This window comes from Paramisgurnus dabryanus, chromosome 4, assembly GCF_030506205.2.
Source record: "Paramisgurnus dabryanus chromosome 4, PD_genome_1.1, whole genome shotgun sequence".
NCBI classification, from domain to species: Eukaryota; Metazoa; Chordata; class Actinopteri; order Cypriniformes; family Cobitidae; genus Paramisgurnus; species Paramisgurnus dabryanus.
Genome location: NC_133340.1, coordinates 29,535,836 through 29,548,139, shown reverse-complemented (window position 1 = coordinate 29,548,139; position 12,304 = coordinate 29,535,836). Strand labels below are relative to the sequence as shown.

Genomic DNA, 12,304 nt, shown 5'->3' with positions numbered 1-12,304 from the left:
ATTATACAACCCAGAGTAACGCCTCACGTGAAAGAGAAAGAACTCCGTGTATGTTTGAGGATCGCTCTGCATCTGATCTCTATCAAAAGTCATTCACCAAAATGCAATTATCTCAGCTTTTTGCTCAAAATTGGGTGCATTTGAAGAAACCTACCCATATTTGAGAGGTGATAAAAAGAGAACTAATAAAGGTAGGATGAAAGCGGAGGGTCTGCTCTTTCATCTGATATATTGTATGTTTATATATTTAAAAAAGAACATTTTCTGGAAGGCATTAAACTTTTGTGAAAATCATGAAAAATGCTGGTGCTGGCTGGCAACCTAAAAAAAAAACACTGGCGGGGAAAGAGTTAAAGACAACTATAATTATAAAGATACAATAAATGATATTGATCGATGTTAGATTGCAAAAACTACTAGATAGTTAAGAGTTAGCAAACACAGTGTATTGTGGCATCTGCTGGTTATTCTAGCTGTGTAAATGCAACAAGAACCGCATATTTATTGCATTTTAACAAATACAAGTGTTTTTATTAAAGAAAATATGCAATATTAGTTCATGCCATTGCAAGGGTACTGCACCTTGTCAGCGAATTAGCATAAAGTTATTGTTTGTTAATACAGTATAGTTATTGTTATATTTAACATTAAAGTTATTGTTATAATGTGAACGATCCTTAAGAGCCACTCAGGAAGCGGCAGAAGCGACAGCATCATAAAACAGGTAAATGTTTGTCTTTCTTTCAGAATGTTATTTAAGAATGAATGCGATCTGTGTTCTCATCTGCTATATTTCTGAACTTGGATTGCTGTTTCAAGCTGTTCAGATTTATTACTGCTAACGCGCTAATTCGGCAGGCAAATGAAACCACACCGTGTCTGCTTTATAAACCGTGATAATACTATGGCTCGCATTTAAAATCAACGAAGTGCGCGCCGTGATGATGCTTTGTTCAAGGTTCATAGTCGGATTGAAATCCGCCTGTCAAAGAGTTCCCCCAAAGAGATGCTGCGGACTCGTGGCTTGTTGTTCTTAAGAATCTGATAAGATGCTCTGCAAACCATAAACTCGCGTAACTTCTAAATTAAATATCTTACTAAATGTTTTACACATTTAGTATCAGGGAATCCCATGCCTTCATCTAAAGGGTCCCTTCCCCATGAAATATTGAATACGCCTGCTCTAGAATATTTCTTGATCAAATATAGGATCCATGTTGGATGTTAGTGACACAGATGTGATGGTTTTCATTGAGTAACTTACGGTAGATCTCTAGCACGACTGTAGCCTCTTGAGTTTGTCCTGTGGCATCCGCAGCCTGACAGCGATAGATCCCAGCATCCTCGATGATAGCGTTATAGACGGTTAGTCGAGATCGCACACCTTCTGTATGCACAACCACTCGCTGGTTTGAGATGACTCGCTCGCCTTGAGGGTTAAACCAGTTTATGCTCACTGGCTCCCCAATGGCTGAGAAAAGACAACAGAGAATGATGTGTTATATAGATATCAAGCTATATTAACTGAACCAATGACCTTGGTATTGCGAGCACCATGATCTACAGTAAAATTAAATTGTTAACATTTTTATGGCCTCACACCGAAGCAAACTCAGAATAATGCAGAATGAGATGTGATTTTACACAGACTATAATTTGCGATGGCTTTTTATCTGGAGCTGATTTTAATGAGCGACCGCAGGCAGAATCATCAAGCGGTGTACGTTAACATCTGTAAAGCCTTTTCCTCAGAAGGTCATGAAGCTGTGGAGTGGGATGTGATATTTCGCTCCTTTGCAATCAGAGAAGCTGAACTTTTAAAACTCCCCTCTTAAAACATCATCTCAGGGTCAGGAGGGAAACGCTTATACTGTATGTGATCCTGAAGGATGATTGTGTAGTAAAAACCATACGGAGAAGAGACATTAAAGCAGTGAATGGAGGGAATTTAGGAGCTCAACAGAGGTCTAGAATATTCCTCAGATTTATTTTAGCTGATGTTTGTAAGAAAAAAAAAATACAAACAGAAAATACAGTAAATATGTACACATTATAAAAAAAGAAAATAATTTTCTAAACTAAATGTCTTCTTCTGGTATCGGTCAGTATTTAGTGTGACCTCCCTTGGCACAATACACATCTTGAACTTTTATGAGCAGACTGAAGTCCTGATGTCATTTGATTAGCAAAGTGCTCAAGTGGAAGAGGAGTTTACCCTAAAAACTTTAGCTTATACTTTTATACTGTTTTTAATACTATATACAACGTTTCCTATATTTTCTGGTTGTATTCTAATAAAAAACCTGAGAAATAATTATATATGATCACTATAACATTGCAAAAAGAACAAATCTAATGGTAACATGGTGGCCTAAGACTTTTGCACAGTACTCTACATAGAAGGTTTGTGTCTTTATTAAGTGCAAAAATGATCCAGAGTCAGTTGTACATGTCCATTTACAACACTATGATTTGTCTTTATAATGAAATGGTCTATTATTATCTTATTTGAAAGGGTCATGAATAATAATGTTAAGCTCTGCTCTGATTGGCTGTTTCTCCTTCAGTAGCTCTGTGTGTGTGTGTAAACAGATCTTATGTTTGAGTCTGGATCAGATTTTGATTGTTTTGAGATTGTTAATGGACGTTTCTGAGTGATAAGTTTGTGTTTTTTTCAGTATGGACCTGCAAAACGTAACTGTAACGTCAATAGTGGAACTTCAGACTAAATGCTAACATAAAGCATTAACTAGCATATAGCGCTAACTCAGCAGTCACAACTTTGTTTTTAGCATTGTAACAACATTGTAATTAATTTAATGTTGGGGTGCACATCTGGACTTTAACGTCACAGTTGGTGTTATGTTGAGGTTGGTCTGTTTTCCAGCGGTCTTTTGCATGCATGAGTTTTATAAGAAGGAGGAAACAATCGTGTTTGAGGCTCATGATGTCATTACCATGAACACAACTCTTATTATTCATCTACATAAATACAGTTTTACATTCTACAGCACCTTTAAGTAAAATGTATTTGTTTTTCATTCTGTCAACTACTGACAACATTTCTGCCAAATTCTTAATAAAAAAAATATTTGCATTTATTTACTGAGAATTGAAATGGGAAAAACATGGTCAAAATAACAAAAAGATGCAGTGTTCTCCAGTCATTAATACTGCAGAGAAATAAGGTTCAAATTCATGTCTCAACAACAAAGTACTCATGTTTTACTTTTATTTTAGAAAAAAAAAACATCTGAGAAAACCCCTGATTTTAATGACATCTTTTATGTGTCTTATCATGCTCTCAGTCTTTTACATATGCTGTTGGGTGACTTTATGTAACTCGCAAGGTTTGCTTTTTGGGTTAATTTCCACGGATACTGGACTGAAATGATCACAACTAGAAATGATAATTAAAGTCAAAACTGGAGTGGTCTCTTCTTTTTTTTCTGTGGTTGTAAATGTTTGTGTATGGTGCTTGTATTTTGATGTAGATATTCCACAGATGTAGAAAAAATGTGTTGAACATCACACGAGCACAAGAAGATTTATCTGCTAACCTCAGATGACCTCAAGTGAGTTAAAGCCCCAGATTGCTCGCTGTTTTACAGGGAAGTGAAGGAGAGATGAAAGTGTTGGAGTATTGTGTGATTAGAGAATGATTTATTGTGTTCTTATGTCCTCGGGGTAGAGAGAGAGAGAGAGAGAGAGAGAGAGAGAGAGAGAGAGAGAGAGAGAGAGAGAGAGAGAGAGAGAGAGAGAGAGAGAGAGAGAGAGAGAGAGAGAGAGAGAGAGAGAGAGAGAGAGAGAGAGAGAGAGAGAGATAATCTTAATCTCCCATCACTTCTGCTGTCTGATCAATATTTTCATCTTCCTCAGGCTATATCCTCATCATTAACGACATTGTCAACGTTGTATTTAACAAAAGTTATTCCCTTACTTATTACTAATTACGTTTTTAAATAACATACAGTATTAACCTTGACCATGTAGTTGGTAGAAATGAAACTCTAACTTTAAATCTTGATATGTTTCATTATTTTACAAAGATGAAATCATTTTTTATTTCCTGCTATTGATATACTAATGCATTAAAGTATAGGACAACAGAAAAAAGGAATGTTTGTGATTTTTTTCTTTCTTTCTTTATTCTTTAAGCCATTTCAGCATCTATGGCTATATTCATGCAGAGAATTGGTTAATTCAAACACAAGTTTTATTTAGACAAATGAATCCATACACAAGTTGGGTGGGTGGGGGCAATTTGGTATCTCCAATTTGCCTAACTTGCATGTTTTTGGGCTGTGGGAGGAAAGCACTTGGGTTAGCACTTTGGTTTAGGTTGTTTGGAGAAAGTTAAGATGAAGACACACAGAAAGAGTTGAATGAAATCTCTTTGGTTTCACCTCTAAAGTTAAATGCTGTGTTTTTATTATATTCTCTTAAAAATGCATTAAAGGTATGGGGGATATACACACTTACGCTATTAGTAATCGCCAGCCAAAAAATGTGGTTGTGTACAGCAATTCAGGGATTGCCTTGCTCATGAAAAACACAATAAAATGCTGTTTTAAAATATAAAACTATGTTTCTAAAAAGCACTCTCATTGTCTTATGTTTTATGTTGGTAGTGAGCTTCTAATGCATTAAAAAGCTTTCTGCTTTGAGTTTTGGAAGGGAGAAGATTGTTGAGTGTAATTCAAATCTGTGATTGTATTTCTGTGTATCAATTGTGTGTTTTTAGCAGCTCTCAATGATCTTATTTTCACCATAAATGTGAAATTGAAGTGTATAAAAACAAAAGATCCAAAAGTGACCTGCATTTGCTATTTAAAGAGAGTTCTGTGCTCTCTTCAACAACTCCTCCTCAACGTCCTGATGTCCCAACTTAAAGGGTGATTTATACTTGTCGAAGCCCCTATGCTGTAGCCTCTATAGGGTTAGGTGGCGTGTACACCAAAGCGTTTAAATGTGGCTGAAAACGCCAGTCAGATGGCAACTGTGGGCGCTTGCCAGCGTTTTTTCAACTAAGTGCTTTTGTTACTATGCTACTTCTGCTTTGTTTATCAGTCATTAAACAATGCATTGGTTGTTTGTTGTGATATTTTTCACACCCCTCCTCCACTGTGATTGGACGGCAGAGTAAAAAGGGACTTTGACGAGCTGAAAGTTTCACCTAAAGTAGACATTTTTTTAATTCGGGGCGCTCAGAAATGTCTACGGGCATGTTACAGTATAAAGCTTGTTTTGTGCACTGTTGGAGAAGCATAAGCAGTGATGGTGGTAATTAGACAGCACATTTTGTTGCAATTTTTAAATATTACTCCTTAACTTGGTCCATCTTTGTTTTTACCATCAAAAGCAAAAAATGCATATGAGGAAATGTGAGAGATTAAACGCATTGGTACATTTTCGGAGAGGTTTACATAAGGCTTTGCTGTATACTGGATGCAGAACTATAAATTAGATCCAAACAATTCTGATGTTCTGTCTGTCTTTAATGTTTTCAATGGTGATGTTTTATTTTAATGGCAATGTGTTGATAACACAAAACACTTCTTACACAGCAGCTGTGTGTCTGATTACTGAAACACAGCATTAATTATAAGTGTTGCCGCATGCTTACCTGTGCAGGTGAAGAATTTGGACTCTCCAACACTCAGTTCCACTTTATTGAGGGATATTGACACCTGAAGCACAGCTATTGAGAGAGAGAGAACGAGAGAAAGTCATTTAACATAGAAAAGAAAGACATCAGACATCCCTATACACAGCTATCTGAATGATTTTAATATAATATGGTCCCATGTGAGATCTCTTTTCCTTTAATGTTGTTTCCTTATCAATGAAATTGAATGCATATGAAATGGATATTTTAGCTGAAAGCCTGCTTTAAAGATGTTTCTCCCAAGACCCTTACAATCTTACATTAATGAATTATAGGAGAAACATCTAAGACATTGTTAATACTTAAACAAAACAGAATTGTGAACGCTGTATGTCTCCTAAAATATCATGCTGTGAAAGATTAGAATCTGATCAACCAAATACACCTGTGTATATTCAAATACAAGTAAATATAAACCATGAAACAAACAAAAGGAGCTTTAATATAAATCAGAGTCTTTTGATTAACAATGTTTTTCATCACTTATCTTCTCCTTAGATGTTATGAAAACCCAAAGCCCTTCAACAGTTATCTTGCAAAGTCATTAATACGACTCAAAGCAGTCTTTAAATGGCAGCAATGAGATGTCAACACATCAGTCGCTGTTTAACACATTGAGTACTGATTTATTTCTCTCAAAGAAGTGGTGTAGGTTTTTTGTGGCCGGTCTCTTCAGATTTTGCTAACTGTTAACAGATCTAATTTAGTAACCCGCGGGCTGATTAATGACAAAAACACAAAACCCTGAACTCAGAAAGAAGAGAGCAGGGCTGTCTCAGGAGTTATGCTGATGTCTGTCACCTACATCCCATCTATCTGTGATAACCGCCTTGTGTTTTAAACAACACTAAAAAAAATCCGTAGAAATTGCAGCTGGGTTGCCGGTAATTTACCGTAGATTTAAATTTATGTTTTTACTGACAACATTTTGTTCAAAGTTAAATGAACATTAAACATTTACAAGTCTTTGTCTTTACAGAGTAAAACTAAAAAATCAGCATCAAGCAAAACATTCTGGGAAACAAAATCTGAAGCAAAAAACAGAAAAAAGGTTGATGATGATTTCTGGTTACCAGAATGCTTTGCATGAGGCTGTTATTGTATAGTTTTATTTTGTAAAGATAAAGACTTGTTAATATTTAAAATGTATTTCACTTTGAACAAACTCTTGCCAGTAAATAACATAAATTTAAATCTACAGTAAATTGCCGGCAACCCAGCTGCAACAACATTGTAATTTCTACGGATTTTTTTTTACAGTGAAGCACTTTATTAAAAAGTCATTATTTACTCATCCTACTCTTAAAGCTGTTGATACAGATGGTGAACTGTTCCTTCAAAGCAATAACATAAAGATTTACAGGTAATTTATGATCCAGATGCATTTCACAGACAATAAAACATCAGAGACGCAACGCTTGTTTGTTGAGCTAATAGGATTAAGTTTATCCATTCAGCACATTTGGCAGATGAGAAAATGAATTCCACTCGAGCAAAACAATAAAACATAAACCTGTGAAAGTTATTTAACTCTTGAAGAGGTTTAAACAACAAACTACACTGAGAGTTACTGAGAGTCAAAGCCTTCAGCAGAAATGTTACTGTGGACTTGTAAAGAAAGTTTGCTGGTTGTCCTCTCATCCAACATCTACATGTCTGCTAATGAAGCAACTAGTGAGTTAATCTGGAGTAGTTTCACAGGGGATTAATCTCTTCAGAATGAGTACTGACATCTTTGATAAACACATCTTTGAGACGTAACGGTCTTGTGCAATGAAAACTGTAAATACGCTACAATAACCAGCACCCTGTATCTTCTCCATTATGAAATGCAACATCTATATCAAGGGTGTTAAACTCATTTTAGGTTGACGGCTGAATGGAAAATAACCGTATGTTTGACACCCCTGATCTTGATGTTTTTAAGTGAAGGAAGTGTCCCCTGTGAATAGAACTGTTTAAAAATTTGTAGTTTTGTTCATCACAGCTTGAATCTGTTTAAGGTTATTTACCATCTTATTATAACTTTAGGTGTCTTTGTATTCAGAACAAGACACAGATGAGATGCGCCGCAGGGAACAGAAGCTTGACTGCAACTGCCTGTGATTTAAGTTTCAGGATCTCTCTGGACACACGAGGGTTAACAGAAGGCAGGAATGCCACAGATATATGCTGCTAAAGAATGGCAGTGCATGATGGGATGCTTACAGAGCCGAACACACACACATTGTGTCATTGTTCATTAGCATGTTTCTATTAGAAGCTAGCTGGGGTTTAAATGATCTTTAAAAATCCCACATGTACCTTTGAGAATCCATTTGCACAATCCCTGAGCTTTACTCTTTTTACTATGTTACTCTTGCCTGAAGCAGTATTGTGTCTCACTGGAACATTCAGCAGTCTGCAGTTTCTCTGCTGTTTCTATCTGCAGTCTTTATTTACTTGTTTGCAACCCTAATGCAGGCGATTTCTTTTATTCTGTAATAAAAGTATGTAAATATACAGTAGACTTAGAGCCCTAATTTAACAATCTGAGCGCATGGTCTAAAGAGCACGGTGCAAGTGCACTTAAGACATCTTTGTATATGCTTGTGCTAGTTAAACGGCGTAAAAATTTGTCTAAAAGGGTTGGTCCTCTTCTTGTAATGAGTAATGGGCAATAAACCAATGAGAGTCTCATCTCCAATCCCCTTTAAAAGCCAGTTATGCTCGCACCATGCCGATTCCCTATTTTGTAAGTGGAAAAACTGTAAGCAGAGGAAGAAGACCACCAGTTTAAGATTGATGTAAACAAATTATTAGTTGTGTTTTATTCATTGAAATGGTTATTTATGTAGCTTTGGCTCTTTTTAAAAGACATTATTACAAGTAAAATAAGCTGATAGAGTATGATGCATGATCACTGTTGTCTCAAAAAAGTTTTTAAAAGAATAATAAAAAGGGATGCATAAGTAAAAATACTTTATTTGTAACAAGCAGGAGATAAAGAATTTACAAACGTGTGGAGAGCCATTTCAGCACTGGGACACCGCCCTGAGTGTTTTGAAAAATATTACTTAAAGGAAGAGTGCACGATTTCTTAAAAACGCTGAAAAAGGGAGTCGGGCCGACTACCAAAACACACTTGTAGCCAATCAGCAGCAAGGGGCGTGTCTACTAAATGACATCGTTGCCTGGGTTGCATATGTGTGGGGTGGGTCTATCAAAAGAAGGTCTAGATTTTTTTGAGGTAGGGGTGCTTGTTTAGGTGATTTCAAATGTCAACATTGGCTCTCAGAGATCATGCACCCTGCCTTTTAAAATGGTTCTCATCTCACCATATCTAAAGGTACAAAGTCATTATATACAATAAATCCATTTGGTAGCATTTAAAACATTTTAGTGCATTATTTGCAGTTTTTAAAGAAAAAGTGCCAACAATGCACCTGAACACACCAGCCCATGGGCGCAAAATTGGACGCAAATGCATTTGCTATTTAAACAACATGGTGCTGGACGTGTAATAGTTTACGGTGTGGGCTAAAACGAACAAAAAACACTTGTGATGTGCTTTGCGTTTCATTGCAGCAGGCGTATGATAGGGCCCTTACAGTGTGTTCTCAATACTGTATGTACATCACTTTACTGTATAACTGAACCCATGACTTTTGGTTTGCTTCCTGACAGCTAACTCTTATGATCTGAGATAAATTCAGATGCTTTTGTTTCAATGAGATGTTCTGCAGAAGTCAGATTTAACTTCCAAAACCCCAAAAAAGTAAAAAAATTAAAATACAGGCGTTGTGTGCAACACTTCTGCAACCTCAGTTTCTCCACAGCATCTCCAGCACGCCGCACCATCAGAAGTTCATAATGTAAGTGATTTGTCATGAAGACTAATAGAAGTGTGCGTCTGAAATCTGTGCTGGCGGCATTGAGCTTCCCCCGCTCTCACTCAATGTTTACCAGCTCAAATGTCATTTGTGAAGTTTGTGACGCTGTGTTTATCCCCGCAGTGATGTGTGACAAACGATGAAACCACACAGCTGTTGTAATCGAAAACTAAAATCATCCAAAAAAATCATGTAACAACAAACAGACCTCATGACTTCACCGTGCTGACCCAAGATCTGTTCACATTGAGCCAGCAGAGATCTATGATATCTATAGATCACAGACCTGTAGATCTTTACTGGGTTGAGATTTTCTCTATTTTCTAGTTGAGTGAATTAACAAACCTTATATCTAATATCTTCTAATATCTGAAGCCCCCTTCACATGACATGTCATTACATGTGTGATATTCAGGAGAATGTGTGCATGTGTAAATTGTTAGGGCATTGCTATAAGGTTGCCAAGATGATCTTAATCTTGATGAATCATTATATTTTGGTATACAAAAACAATTCTTTTTTTATATATTATTCACATTGTGAAGTTTTTACACACAGTTAAAATATTGCATTACAACAATGAAAATGAAAGACACACTTATTATTGTTTGAGTTTTAAGAATATATTATAAGAAAAACACTGATGTTGAAAAGCACCTGTTAAAACATTATACTTGTATCATTTACAAACTGCAGTCATTTCACAGTTAACAGACCCGCAGAGACGATCCAAACTGTTTGTGTGACCACATACACAACATGAGAAAGTGGGTTTCACAGCGACCGGACCCCTGCAGCGAGACGGACTGTTACAACTGAAGACCCTCTCAAGATCAACTCCAATCACACAGACGCTGAGAGATTGCACCATGCTGAGCAAACAACATCACACTAAAACTATCATATCAATGTCACCGAATATTCCAGCATTAAAACACATGGGTGAAAAATGGGTGTCAACCCGATTACATGTAGAACTTCAGCAAAATAACATGGATAAATAAAACTATGGGTGTAGAAATGCTATTGGTCAACATGAAATCAATACCCTATTTACTTAAAAAATTATGTGTTACTTTATTATTGTGCATCATCAAGTTATTCCCAAGAATGTTTAATAATCTTTTATCAAACATGCTCCGCCTATGAAGTGACTTTACTGATGATGTCATCAAGGCCTTATGTGCTATTGGTCATCATCCCATTCATACCCGTCAACCCTCCTGTTTTTCCTGGGATTCTCACCTATTGTACCATTCTTTGCCGCCATCATCCCATTGAAATAAATTCTGGTATTTCTCCTGTATTTTTAGTCTTTCTATAAAAAAAATCCCACTGGCCGTATTTGATGTTTGCTACATTCACCTGCAGCAGTATCTGTAATATATCACTCGAACAAACACCCGTCAATGAAACAAGAAGATAAAAGCTTCCCGAGGATGGGTGCAGGATGACGAGCCAGGCGTAAAGCTACAACCGCTAGCGTACACAAACTCACACACTCTTTGATGTACAGGCTGATGCGTGTGCATTTTTTGTAACTTTGCGTGTAGAGAAACACTGCTGTTTGTGTTTTACTGCTTAACTCAGATGGTGTTAAAAATGCAACGTCTGTGACCTACAGTATGTGTATAACAAATCACTTGCAGATGCAAGAGAGCCACAAACAATGATACAGGTATACACAGCAAAAAATACTTTCTTATAGTTTTATTTTGGTCTTGTTTTCAGTACAAATATCTACAGAATCTTAAATCAAGATGCATTTTCTTAATGAGCAAAAATGACATAAAATATAAGTCTAGTTTCTGCCATTGGGGTATGACATTTTTACATATTTTTTCTTTGATTTAAGTGTATAAAAAAGTAGAATTTTTCCCTACCCCATTGGCATTTTATTTTTTTTTTGCTTGTTTAAGCAAAAATTTGCTTACATTTTTTTTCTCTAAAACTAGACTTTTTTTAAGTTCATTTTGCTCATCAAACAAAAAACAAACATCTTGATTTAAGAATTTTTAGATATTTGTTCTGAAAAAAAAGAAGACAATACTGTACTAAGTTAGAAAGTCCCATCCATTCCCTATTTGGTGAGGGTGTCAGGGTTTGAGAAATTTCCCTTATTTTCAAATCCCAATGTCGACAGCCATGATCCCATTTGGTCATACTGTTTGTGCCAGTTGTTAATATTGATTGGTGTTTACATGACTTTTATTGTAATTGAAAAATAAATAAAGAATGTCAGATTACAGAAGTTAAATGGATTTTCATGTTGAAGGTCTGTAGTATTTGTTTCTATTTCACATGATTGTTTTATAGGAAACATACATCAGTATTTTCCTGTTGACAGTCTCTCAGTTCAGTGAAAGAAAAATATCTTGATATCTCCAAAAATAGCACACAGTGTAGAGCGACACTCCTACAAGGACAACATGACAGAAAGATGAAGTACATGTACAACACCACTGCTAAAAACTAAAGACCTTCAGACTTTCTGTCCTCTTATTAAAGACACAACATGAGGTGATGTGAGGTGAAGTCAGACGGATTCAGATGAGACACTGCTGATACTTTAATGAGATCTAAAGAACAGATAAAGATATTAAACATATGAGACTCTCTCTCTCCCCTTATAATAATAAATCATTAAGTGACAATGGTCAAACTCTCATAAGATTTATGTCTCAGTTTAAGATGTATGATACTGTACTGTAGGTTTTGCTAAACTATCGTGGTTAACCGATGACTATCTAAAAATTCTTAAATT

General features: G+C 36.0%; 1 protein-coding gene across 1 annotated transcript in view; it reads right to left on the bottom strand.

The window, feature by feature from the left end:
• LOC135735636 (neural cell adhesion molecule 2) overlaps positions 1-12,304 on the bottom strand; it is a 178,076-nt gene that overhangs the window by 37,541 nt on the left and 128,231 nt on the right. The window contains exons 2-3 of the mRNA XM_065254077.1: positions 5,627-5,701; positions 1,265-1,471 (exon numbers count right to left, since the gene is read on the bottom strand). Coding sequence (XP_065110149.1) covers positions 1,265-1,471; positions 5,627-5,701 — 282 coding nt within the window. The remainder of the gene's footprint in view (positions 1-1,264; positions 1,472-5,626; positions 5,702-12,304) is intronic.